Source organism: Taudactylus pleione, unplaced genomic scaffold, assembly GCF_031769625.1.
Source record: "Taudactylus pleione unplaced genomic scaffold, aTauple2 ptg000095l, whole genome shotgun sequence".
NCBI classification, from domain to species: Eukaryota; Metazoa; Chordata; class Amphibia; order Anura; family Myobatrachidae; genus Taudactylus; species Taudactylus pleione.
Window position 1 is genome coordinate 13,416,982 of NW_028284497.1, and position 12,983 is coordinate 13,429,964.

A 12,983-nucleotide genomic window follows, 5' to 3' on the forward strand; every position below is an offset into this window, starting at 1 on the left:
AATGGTCCCCCAAAAAATTACAAGTAAAAAAATCAGATTCTGACAGGTGTGATATGTGTATGGGGAAATCAGCAGTAAAAGGTAAAGACAAACAGAAAACTACAACAAATTCTCACAAACCACACAAAAAAAGGCACAGACACAGGATTACATACAAACATTTTTTTCTAAAAACTAAAAAAAAAAAAAACCATACCGTTCAAAATAACGCCCGCTCCAGAAGCCACTCCCTCGTCCTCCTCGGAGGTGCCTACATTCCCCAACGAGGTTGGCGGGGTGATTTGGGATTCAGGGGAGGGGGTAGTTACAAGAGGGGTGGTTGGAGGAGAGGGGGAATTGGGATGGAGGGGAAGGAGCCCCGAAACATCCTCCACAGGGTCTGTGCAGGCTGGGGAGGAGGGGGAAATACGGGAATTTGGGGGTGTTGAGGTTTGGCTTGGGGTTGGGGAGAGGGGCCGAGAGCACCGTCTTTGACGCCGATGACGCCGTAGTCTTCGCTCTGCCCCTAAAAGATGGGAAACAAATTGTGGTTATTTTTAACCCAGACCTAGTTAAACACTAATTTATTACAACACAAATATGTAAACATGGCCATGCACATATGAGTACAATGAATAAATAGGCCATACATGAAAACATGGCCATGCAGATATGAATACAAAGAATAAATAGGCCATACATGAAAACATGGCCATGCACATATGAGTACAAAGATAAACATGAAAACCACAGTCACAAAAACGTACTTTCCGCGATCTGCATGCGAAAGCATGCCAGCAAGCGGGGCGTCCGCCGTTGCAGGTCGGACCACCTGCGCTCCAGCTGGCCGATCTGGCGGCGTGAGCCGAAGGAAAGCAGGCGGCCACATACCTCCGCATATGCGGAACGCTTTTGTCTATTGGTGATGGGTGGAGGCTGGCTGGTGATCCGCCTGTCCATGACCTCGGTTAACACCAGCAGCTCGCGCCTGGTGAATGCCGAGGCTCTCATGATGGCAATGGTGTATTTTCTAAAAATCATTTTTAATAAAGACCCGAAAAAAAATTTGATTGGCTAATGTATTTGGGGAATTAACAGGACCAATTCTATTGGTTAGTGTATGAGTCATGTGTTTGACAGGGCCACAAATCTCTTGAGAGTTATGATAGGCTTGATGCAGTGACATGCGTAAGCAAATTTAAATAAAGAAATGATCCCAGGAAAATATGCGTGGTTAAAAACAAATAAAACAAATGTTTAATTGGCTCTAACATGTATTTTGACAAAGAAAAGCGAATGTTTAAGCCGTACGTATTCTGCGGGTAAACACAAACACGGACAAGAGTAAAGTTTATTGCATTGTCCCAAAAAAAAAAAACAACAATTAAGCTAATTGATATATTGATTGGCATGATACGATTGAGGGAGGTAGGCAGAATAAAGGAGCAGGTAATCGGAATCTGACAGTCCCACTTCCGGTTTGTACTTGTGCGTGCGTTCCCTTCAAGCCACTTTGGGGAGGTACGCTCGCTATTTGGCACGCTCGTTAGTTAGAGGAGGGGTCGGTAGAGTTTGGGGAGGATGTTTAGCTGCGTTCGAAAATACGAGCGAGTGCTTGAATTTACATATGTGTGTACGTACGCCGAACGTACGAACGGCCACTTGCGTCCGGGTCTGAATGAGGGCCAATGTCAGCTGCCCGTTGGTAGCTTGTTTTATGGGACCTAAACAAACCAATCACTTCAGCCAAAATTGGCAGTCCCTGTCACTGAAGTGATTGGTTTGTTAAACTGTGCATGTCCTGTTTACTATATACAACATAAGAGTGGCTAGAAGAGCCCAAGGACAACTCCATCTTGCACCTCCTTTCTTTGCATTATGTGCTGTTTGGAGCATTGCTGACTGACATTTTTAATTTTGGAGTTTATTAAACTGACATCCTGTCTGCCACTGCTGTGTGGCAAATGTTTCATAGATGTCCTATATTTTTTTAAACTGCCGTGCTTTTATTCCGCTGCTCTGATGCTTCCTTTTTTTTGTTTCATACTGTATTTATTTCAACTAAAATCACAAATAGGCATACTTGCAAAGTACTCGTATGCCATTTTTCAACCTTGATTTTAGATACCAATCTGGTAGGCTTGGCTTTCCTTGATCATAACAGCCATGTTTAGTCAGATGCACCTCAAACACCAAATGGAGAGGCTGTTTTGTGATGGTATCTGGAGATGTTCTCTCTCCTCTCCTCCCAGCCATCCCATACATAATCCTAGAAGCACAATGATAAGAGATGTTTAGTACCAGACTTTAAAATCACTCTGCCCCCTTCCTGTTCAGAGCTTCCGTTTTGTGTGCATCCACAGACATCATCTCCTGCATGCCCCTTAGATTCTTTTAAAAAAATTTGGAACCACCGAGAAGCTCCACTGGGGCAAGGACTGATGCGCTCGCTCGTCCAGAAAATAGGGGTGGCTATTCAAATGAACCGTTCGCTGTTTGCGGTCTGTTCACGCCTCTAGGTCTGAACGAGCGAACAAAACTTGCGGTCGTTTTTTGGGAAACTACACCCCCTGGCCGCTCGCATCCTACGTCATGTCCGCTATTTATTAGATTAATCGAGTACATCGAACAGGGTATGAGCTGCTTGCTATTCTTGGGGTTGGTTTTTGCTACCACAATTTTGCGAGCAGTTCTGGCTAAAAAAAAAAAACAGTGACGTGGTCAATGACGCTGCTGTTTTAAATATGCACACCCATAAAACGCCCGTTTTGACCTTTAAGCACGCCTGCGATCGGATCTCCACTCCCCGTTTTCAAGCACCTTCCCCTGTTACCACCCACATACGCCTCATCCTGTCACTCAAAATAGCAGGCATTCGCTATTTTGCGAGCACATGAATTTCGGCCGCACTGACTGGTTCGCGCATGCGTATAACGATCCGTACGCATGCGCAGTTGGGCAAACATCGCTCGGAGCGAACGAGCTGCCGCTTACGAGTGGCTCTGAATCAGGCCCCATGTTCAGCAAATACAGATCTGCCAATCTAGAAAGGCCCATCATTTTACTAGTAACGGTCTGCAAATCTGCTGATCATGGGGCTCATTCAGACCCACTCGCAAGATGCGATCGCTCGCTGGCAAAAAGGGGCCGGATATTTAAATTAAGCATTCGGACTGCATCGCGTAAGGACGCCCACTATGTTTTAGCGAGCTACGGCAAAGTGCGTTCAAAAGTGTCTGAAGACACCCCCTTGCCACTTGCAACACACGTCATCTCTGGGAAATGTATGATTAATCGGAATCAGTATGATTTACCTCCGGCGGCACTGCAAAATATTCCCATGCGCAGATGGGCGAAAATCGCTCACAGCAAGCGAGTGCAACTTAGTGAGCGGGTCTGAATCAGGTCCCATGTCCATACAGTAGCAATCTACAGCCCCAATCCATCTGTGATATCCAACATGTTGGACAACCTGATTTAACAATTCCAATAACCTTTTGGATGCAACCTGCGATCTGTGAAGCCCATACATTGCAGATTTTTTTATACAATCCTCTGCAAAATGCAGAATTTCCACAATCGATTGCTGATGTATGGGGGGTCTTAACTGTGCACCTTGGTAAAATAACTGTGCACCTTGGTAAAATAACTGTGCACCTTGGTAAAATCCTGTTGCACTGCAGGTTGGGCACATGTAAAATGTGCAGAGATTTAGATTTGGGAGGGGTGTGTCCACATTGAAATCTAAATTGCAGTGTAAAAATAAAGCTGTGCAGCAATAGCAGCCAGTATTTACCATATGTCATTTGTAAAAGAAATGTATGTATTTGCACCTCTTGCATTGCTACATGGTTTGTCTAGGTGCACAGTAATACTGCTTTTCCACCTAAGCCCAGGGTCTGACCCGAGATTTGGAACACTGGGCCTGATTCAGAACCGCTCGCTAGGATGTGTTCGCACGCAGCTGTATGCAGTCAAAGAATGCATACCTCGTGATCGCTAGCAAGACATTAGCACACCCACTAGGTCTTGCCTTGCGATTGCGGTATGTATTTAGAAGCCCACCAGCCTGTCACAAGACACCCACTTGTGCAATTCATCAAGACAGCACTTGTGACTGACCATACCCTACCCCAAGCACTTCGAGTGCTGCTGTATGTAACTCAGCCATGTGACATGTATGCTGATGATGCGTCTTAATTATGCATGCCCCTGAAATGACGTTCAGACGTACAGACACACCTGTGTTCACACCACCACACCCCCGTTTTCATAGACCACCCCGTCACCACCCACAATCGGCACATCCTGTCACCCATTCTAGCGGTGCGTCTGTATACAGGGTGCGAATGCTTCGCGATCGCATGGACTGTGTCTTATATGCATGCGCAGATTGCAAACATTGGCAGGCTATGTGCGAACGCATCCTAGCGAGCGAGTCTGAATAAGTTCCAAAATGGGTCAGACCATTAACATACAGATGACCCGGGTTACCTGTTTACACTCCAGGGTTTCACAGGTCACTCATTACCAGGGTTGGATTGCCGGGTCACTGGATCCGGAAATCCAACCCTGGTCCCTTTTACACCTAGAAACAACCCGGGCTAACCCTGCAATAACCCGGATTTTAGCTCTGGTGTAAAACTGGTATTACTGTTTTTTTTATAGCCAACTCAGAATCAAGCCCTTAGTTCCCTAAAGTGATGAATACTGTTTTACATATACTTACACAAGCACAGATCTTAATATTGTGATTTAGGGCCTGATTTAGACCCGGTCGCAAGGCTCCGTTCCCACGCAGCCTATTGATGTTTGCATTCTGTGCATGTGTATGCATCGCAGTGCGGTGGCGCCGATTGGCTGCTCTGATCGGGAATCAACCACAGCGAGTATGCAGAGCCTTCATACAGTGATTGACAGGAACTGACCTTTTGAGGGTGGTGATGGGGGGTGATCAGAGAAACGCAGGCATGCCTGGATATTTAAATGCCGTTTCAGGGACATACATAATTAGGCTCGCATCCTAACGTCTAGTTACACACACAACATTAGCAATGTCTGCGGTAGGGTCAGGTCAACCACAACTTGTGCGTGTGGGTCCGATGGTTCTCGATGTTACCGATGTTTTCACTGTCTTGCGAGAACGTAAGTGAAGGGAAGTAGGTGGCATTATTTAGTGTTGGGTGTCTATTTATTGTGCTGCGGTTACATTGCGTATGAATTAGTTCCCTTAATAAGTCTAATCCTAAAGCTGTGTGTACATACTACTACTTTATATCTGAGGAACTTTTTTGAATATTCAAAAGATTTAGACCAAGTATAAATTAAGAATAGTTTTCTGTTCACCCTATACTTTAACAGGTTTTCTCCTGACCCCATTGCATACTACAGTATGTTTATTAGGATCTACTAGATACTTTTGTAACAACTCATTTATATTTCTAAATTGAAACACTGAATCAGTAAATATATTGGATTACACTGATTTGCAGATCAAGATCAAACTGTGATCATGATTTATAACGTAGAATTTGACTGATTCCCCAACAGACCGGCAACCATCGATGGCCGCTGGTCAGTATTTCCGACCAGCAGATCGGCAGTTCCAGTCCGATGAGGGGATCAGTGAATTGGCCGGCAGATATATGAGGCCTGTCACGCTCCGCCCTTAAAAACCACTTTCTTACCTCTCCAGTGTCTGTCCAGACTAGCACAGAGGTCCGCTCACGCTGCACATTGCTCCCGACTGGTGCTGAGGTCTGTCTGTGCTGTTCCTGCCCCGTCCACTCAGTATCCTGTCACTGAGCAGGGAGATGGCTCTCCGCAGCCCCTTGTTCACAGCGTGTCTTCCCAGCATGAGGGCACACAAGCTGCACGCCAGAGTTCCCTCCTAAACCACAGTATGGGTGCAGCCATTTTGTACTCTGTCACCTGACGCTCTTCCTACACACAGAGCACTACTCTCAGACCAGCTGACCGCGGCATACAATCCCTGGGGATCCTCCCCTATAAATTCCATTTCCTGACTGGCCTCTGTTGCCAGTACAACGTCGCTTCTGCTGAAGTTACAGCTCTGTGCTGAGCTCCCAGGTACTCTGTATCTGAATGGTCCCAGTCCATTATTTTCCAGTTCCAACTCTTGCCATCAAGTCTCCTCTTCCATCTAATATTCTGGGTTTACCACAGAGCCTTGTTAACATTAACCTCTCAGGAGCTGATTCAGACCTGCTCACTAGGATGCGATCACTCGTAGCTGGCCGATATTTGCAATCTGCGCATGCATTTGTGGGTGGTAACAGTGGCAGGCCATTAGAAACAGGGCAGTGGAGGTGTGAACACAGGCGTGTCTGAGTATCTCAACACCATTTCAGAGGCGTGCATAATTAAGAGGCAGCGTCATAGTACACGTCACCTGGTTGAATTTCACACTGAAGTGACCCTGCTTGCGGCAGGGTGTAGTCTACCTCAAGCTCTGCGATCGCATCCGATGGTGCTCGATGTACCAATGGTTTTATGCACTTCCAGGAGATGATGTGCGCAAGTGGGCGTATTATGAATGGCTGGTGAGCGTCAGAATACACAAAGTGATCGCACACCAAGACATAGTGGGTGTGCTAATGCCTTGCCGTGAGATCGCCTGCCTTGCTGGGCGTGCGCTGGATTTGTATATGCTGGGTGCGAGCGTAAGCATCTAGCGAGTGGGTCTGAATGAGCTCCTCAAACCGATAAAAGTTCTTCAATTCATCAACATCGGTCTCGAACCGATCCATCTCTCAATCCAGCATCATCTGTCCCAATCGGATTCTGCCAATCTCTTCAGTATTATATATCCAGTTCCCATTCCAACCTGATGCTCAATAAAGACATTTACTTAACTGTCCTCGCCTTCGGGCCCATCATCCTCTACAGTTCATATTGCTCCTCTTCGGCCTCGGACGCCTGTTCCGACCAACTCCTAACCTCAGACGTGACCGGGCCCATAAGAGGTTTGTGTCGGCTCTGCACTAACAGGTGGCAGGCTGTTCATCTATCAAACAAGACACTGCTGAGGCCATCCCATTTAGGCTATGGCCAGTCTCCGTTAAATCCGTACAGCCCAAGCGGTAGATTACACCCCACCCCCTCCCCAAACACTCCCACCGCACCTTCAAACACCACCAGCCCATTTATGCCTGCCAGTTTAAATAATTTTAAAAATATTAAGCACTAAGGCCAATCTGCACTTGTTTATAGGAATAACCAATGTTTAGATGACTTTTGGTACAAAAAGGCAAACATGCATGCACCAATTGCACTATCCAGTGCTATTATGATTATATACCCACTTACATAATGTGAGTATTTACAAGGGCCATTTGTCCACTTCCACAGCCCTTCCTAAATACAAAATAACCCACCTTGCTGTGTGCTGCAATGTCAATTGTGTAGACTCTGAGGTGACTGACCAGATGTGTGATGCAGTGTGGCTGAGCAGCTGTGCTGCATAACACAACCAGTGCAGTGGTTTTATCTCCATTATTGCCATCTGATCTATCAACAATGTGTGAAGGACTTAAATATGCCAGACATTGCTGGAGCTGGAAAAGCACTGCTAGCTGTGTTTAATTGTAAAAATAACTAAAGCAACATGTCTGCAAGTCTTTTCCAGTGAGTGGATGGTGGTTATTTCTTGACACTGGGGGCCCGATTCAGACCCGCTCGCAAAGCTGCGTTCGCTCGTAGCTGCCGATGGGATGCAATCTGCGCATGCATACGCATCGCAGAGCGCAGTCGCGAACTAGTCCATGCGATCGGGAAGCGGTCACTCGCTGCGCATAGACTGGTTGCTACACTGAGTGACAGGACAAGCCGTTTGTGGGGGATCGGTATGTATTACCGCTGGCCGCATGGCCGGCGGTTCAAATCCCAACAGCGCATGCCGGGCAGGGGTGAAGATCCCGACTGCTGCTAAAGGTAAGTAACCCTAATCTTTTTCCCCTCCTAACCCTAACCCTCCCTTAGGGGTGCCTAACCCTAACCTCCCCCCAAGTGCCTAAACCTAACCCACCTTTCTCTGCTGCCTAAACCTAATTCTCCCGGGGGGGGGGGTGCCTAACACTAACCTCCCCCCTAGGGGTGCCTAACTCTAACCCCCCCTTTCCCTGAACCTAACCCACCCAGGAGGGTGCCTAACCCTAAGTCCCCCCCCGGGAGCCCTAAACCTAACCCTTCCCCCCCATGCGGCTGTCCTCGCCCGGCGCCTGGCTTACCTTCGGTCGGGATGCCAGGCGCCGGGCTCCCAGTGTAGATAAAATGACAGGCATCAGGATTTTGACGCCTGTCATTTGTACCTTGCCAGGATTAGACAGTCAGGAAGCCGGCGGTCGGGATTGTGTCCCCGTTTGTGGGTGGTAACAGGAGTTGGTTGATGGAAACGGGGGAGTGGTGGTGGGAAGTCAGGCATGCCTGAGCATCTCAATGCCATTCTAGAGGCGTGCATAATTAAGACGCCACGTCATACTACACGTCACTTGGTTGTTTTACACACTGAAGCACTTGCAGTGCTTGCGGCAGGGTATGGTCAACCACAAGTGCTGTGATCGCATCCGATGGTACTCTATGTTACCGATGGTTGCATACACTTCCTGGAGATGACGTGTATTAGTGGGTATCTTAAGACAGGCTGGTGGGCGTCTGCATACACACTGCAATAGCATGCCAAGACATAGTGGGCGTGCTAATGCCTTGTCGTGCGATCGCCTGCCTTTGCCAGATATGCATATGCTGGGTGCGTGCAAACGAATCTAGCAAGCGGTACTCAATCGAGTCCTGGGTCCACTCTGTCCTATTGTAATCTGCCTCTGGAGGCAGCCCATAGGCAGGACCCTGGTAACCCGGTGGACCAGTCCATTATGCTATTTTATCTTTGGATGCAGAATTGATTCTCTTATACTTTAGTTTATGTAATTATGCCTATTAGCCCTTTATTCCAATATGCTAGCAATAGATAGTCATATAACCTGTAAACATAAAACTATATAACATTTACTTTACAGAAACCTGCAAACTTGATGTTAGACTCGGTAATGAAGGGTTAAACAAGCATTGGTGGCAGATTTACACCAAGTGCTCCAGGTGAGAGTGATCTCTTAGCAATAACACGCTCTGCCAGATCCAGAATTTGTGCTTTTGTCTCTTTCCTTGGTACAGACATCCCGGACAAAGTGTTTATACAGTTCTCAGTATGCCGCAATAAGGAATGGCAGCAGACGAATGATTTATTTATTTACTTGTAGCTTTTTTTACTCAATCTTTCCTCTGCGCAAAAAAAGTGGACAATCTCTATTACTACATACTGTCACATGTGGCATCATCTTACTATTGTCTTTTTATGGTTTAACATACAAATGATTAACCTTTATAGAATTGACAATTTTTTAACATTTACATAGCAGATTACTTACATATAAGCAAAAGATGGACACTCCAGTGCAAATCCAAGGTTGGGTACGGGATGCCGGCGCTCAGGATTCTGGCGGTCAGAATCCCGATGTCGGCATCCTGACAGGGTTAGGATACTAGCACCTGTCTGTCAGTATCCTAACCCTCCCCCCCTCCCTACCACTAACCCTCGCTCCCCACTGCCAAAACCTAACCTCACCCTGTAGTGCCTAAACCTAACCTCCCTCCTTCCCTGCACCCTAAATCTAAGCCTCCCCCTTAGTGCCTTACCCTAACCCTCCCCCTAGTGACTAAACCTATCCCCTAACCCCAGTACTTACAGTCAGGATCCCATACTAAGCGTTGGCATCCTGACTGTTGGTATTATGACTGCAGCCCCAAATGAATAGCAGATCTGGGTGCCAGAAGTAAAGTAGTAATATAGTAGAAAAGTAATGAAGAGAAATGGCACTCCAGGAAATACACTTAAACACCAGGGTTTTTATTTAGCACATTAGTATATAATAGTAACGTTTTGGGCAACACAATAACCAAAGAGCAGTTTGAACAGAAACATTTTTCAGCCAATTTATGAGTCAAGTTGCATATGATGTAAACTAAAAATTCCTTAATGGTTACATTTGTTGTTACCATTATAGAACTGATGGAAAGAAAACCGGTTAAAAGAAAAGCAATTCAATGTATTGCTTAACGTTTAGCGCATGGCTATTTCTACACACATCTACTAGCACAGACTAGTCATGTACCTAGTGTATCCCAAAGTGGTCAATGATAGGGTCCCACCCCCTAATGCCTAACCCTAACCCTGCTACCTAACCCTAACCTCCCCCTAGCACCCCAATACTTACCTTCAAGATGCCAGCTGTTGGGATACTGGTGCTGGGATCCCGCACTCCGACTCCATCCCCAATTATCTGATGGTCGCTGAGTGCTAACATACAAGCTTTGTGTGCGCTTTGAGGCTTCTATAATCTTAAATGATGTAGGCAAATATAGGGGACACAATACATATGAGTATTGTCATTGAAACTCTTTGAAGTTATCATTGTTCTCATTACTATATACCTACTATCATGTTTTTACAGCTACACACAGACGCAGATCGCGAAGGACGAGCCAAGTACCTCCTGACTGGAGAAGGAGCTGGTTCTGTGTTTGTCATTGATGAAAAAACTGGGAATATCCATGTCACAAAGTCCCTGGATCGGGAAGAGAAGGAGGAGTATGTGCTATTGGCACAGGCTGTGGACAAACTTACTCTCCGACCTCTTGAACCCCCCTCCCAATTCATCATCAAGGTGCAGGACATTAATGACAACCCCCCTGTTTTCCTGCACCCTCCCTACAGGGCCTCTGTGCCGGAGATGTCCAACGTAGGTGAGGGGGGAACTGAGGTCTTTGTGTTTAGGGATTATTTAACTCTTGTGTACACAAAAGGTCAGAAATGCCTTTCTTCTTATGGCTGAATAGAGAAAGTTAGGTAGCCATTCTACCGAGGTGAGAGTCCCATGGCATTTAACTTACAACATCATCTGCACACAAATCCAAAGGGAATTAAGAACAAACTGATAATTATCCAATGAGTCCAGTATGAACTGTTTAATTCTAAGCAAGACAACAACACACCTAGGTATACAACTTCTATATTAGTAACAATTCTGGTGACATTGACCAAAGCTTATCGGGCCACAAATTTTTAGGATCGTTATATATAATGTTTTGAACTTCTTCTCCTTCTCTTCCTTTTCCTCTTATTTCTTCTTCTTCTTCTTTTTTTCTTCTTCTTCTTCTCCTCCTTGTCCTTCTCTCTTATTCCTTCTTTCTTCTTATTCTATATTTTTCATGGAAAAAATAGGAGCTTTTCTTAGGTAACAAGTCAAAAATCTCTATGTTCATGTGAGATAGAAGAGAGGCACAAAAAGACCAGTGTTCAGTGTAAATATACAGCTTCAGACTCGCTGTGAGCCCCAATGTGCACAAATATATCTAGAACTTTACCATGACATATAGCTTTGCAGAGCAAGAAGGATGCAATTGAAGAAGATCAGCTATTTCTACAGGCAGAGGGGATAAATTGGTTGGGCATTGTATAGGCGTTCACAGCAAAGTATAGGGAAGGTGCACAAATGCTCTTTGTTTCACAGAGCAATACAGAAACAAGTTTTCATTATGCAGAGTAAAATTGTTGTAATGAAAAAAGATGTGCTCTTTCCATGTATGGTCAGTCTAAATCAAATTGGAGCCACGGGATGAATTTGCACCCAGTAGAAAAAAAGTAATATCACACCAACCAAGTCTACCTGCCTTTTTTTTTTCTTTTAAAAGGAGCCCCCACTATGTGAAGAAGAATAAAAGGGGTGGAGGCTGGTGCCTGGGGTTTTGTAGCACAAAATATAATGGACTTATGATGCCACACTGAGGAAGTCCAATAATAATAATATGTTACAGCACTATGGTTTCCACTATCTGACGGGCAATGTGAGCCTATAGCTGTTGTCACTTGTTGGCATTATTACAAGTGCCTTTGAGCTTTAGAGGCATACGTGCTGGATGTCTTACCCCCTTAGCATGCAGGGAATTAAAGCCCTCTTTATTTTTCAGAGGCTACTCCTCCTAAGTGCAGAAAAGGATGCCCGTTATTGTGTGTTGGGCAGATAGCCAAGGCGCAGCGTTACAAAGCTAATACATTTACATGCGCATCATAAATGATCTCCAGCGACAGCTATACATTGAATATGCTAAAAGTAGAAGCATAAAAACTCGTAGCCCCTTCTTTGACTTACCACTTTTCAGATTTATGCAGACTGTGTTCTCCCCATTTGCCTCCTTTTATTCAACAACATAATAGATCTGGGTAAGAAAACAGGATAAAACAGATGTAGTTTAGGAAAAATTCCAAGTGCTTCACTCTTTGTAATTCCTCACCAATGTATGAGTATACTGGAATAAAAAGCAAAAGAAACTGTGTAAGATAAATAATGAGTGATGGACGAGTACAGTTAATGGAGGCGATAACTACATAATTGTTGGGGAAACTAAAGACAAATAATCGACAATAGAGGGAAAACGCTACAATACCATGTACCATGAGAGGTTGTAGACAGTGATAACTGAGATCAGTGGCATAAACATGATAACAATTACACCCTCAAATATTTTATTCACATACATATCTAGAGCAAAGCAGATGTTTCAGTTTATTGTTAAAATTTTATCAAGGGATATCCCTTTATTGTTGATGACAGTCTAACAATGAACTGAAATATTGGGCCCTATTCAGGCAAAAAAAAAAACAAGTAACTTAGCACCTTGGTAAAAATTGGTAAAACCATGCTGCACTGCAGGTGGGGCGGATTTATAATGTTGCAGAGAGATTTAGATTTGAGAGGGACACTTCTAAACTAAGCTAATTTGCAGTGTAAAAATAAAGCTTCCCAGTATTTGTGGGCTACATGCAAAAACAGCCACTATTTACCCTGCATGCAAAAAAAACTAAATGTATTTGCATTACTTGCATTGCAACATGGTTTGTCCTGGTGCACAGCACTTGCTCTTTTTTTCTG

General features: G+C 45.1%; 1 protein-coding gene across 3 annotated transcripts in view; it reads left to right on the plus strand.

Annotated features, from left to right (window-relative positions):
- Positions 1 to 12,983, plus strand: part of CDH24 (cadherin 24) — a 91,903-nt gene that overhangs the window by 47,937 nt on the left and 30,983 nt on the right. For all 3 annotated transcript variants that reach the window (XM_088469974.1, XM_088469975.1, XM_088469976.1), the window contains exon 3: positions 10,506 to 10,797. In XM_088469974.1, the coding sequence (XP_088326100.1) occupies positions 10,506 to 10,797 (292 nt within the window). The remainder of the gene's footprint in view (positions 1 to 10,505; positions 10,798 to 12,983) is intronic.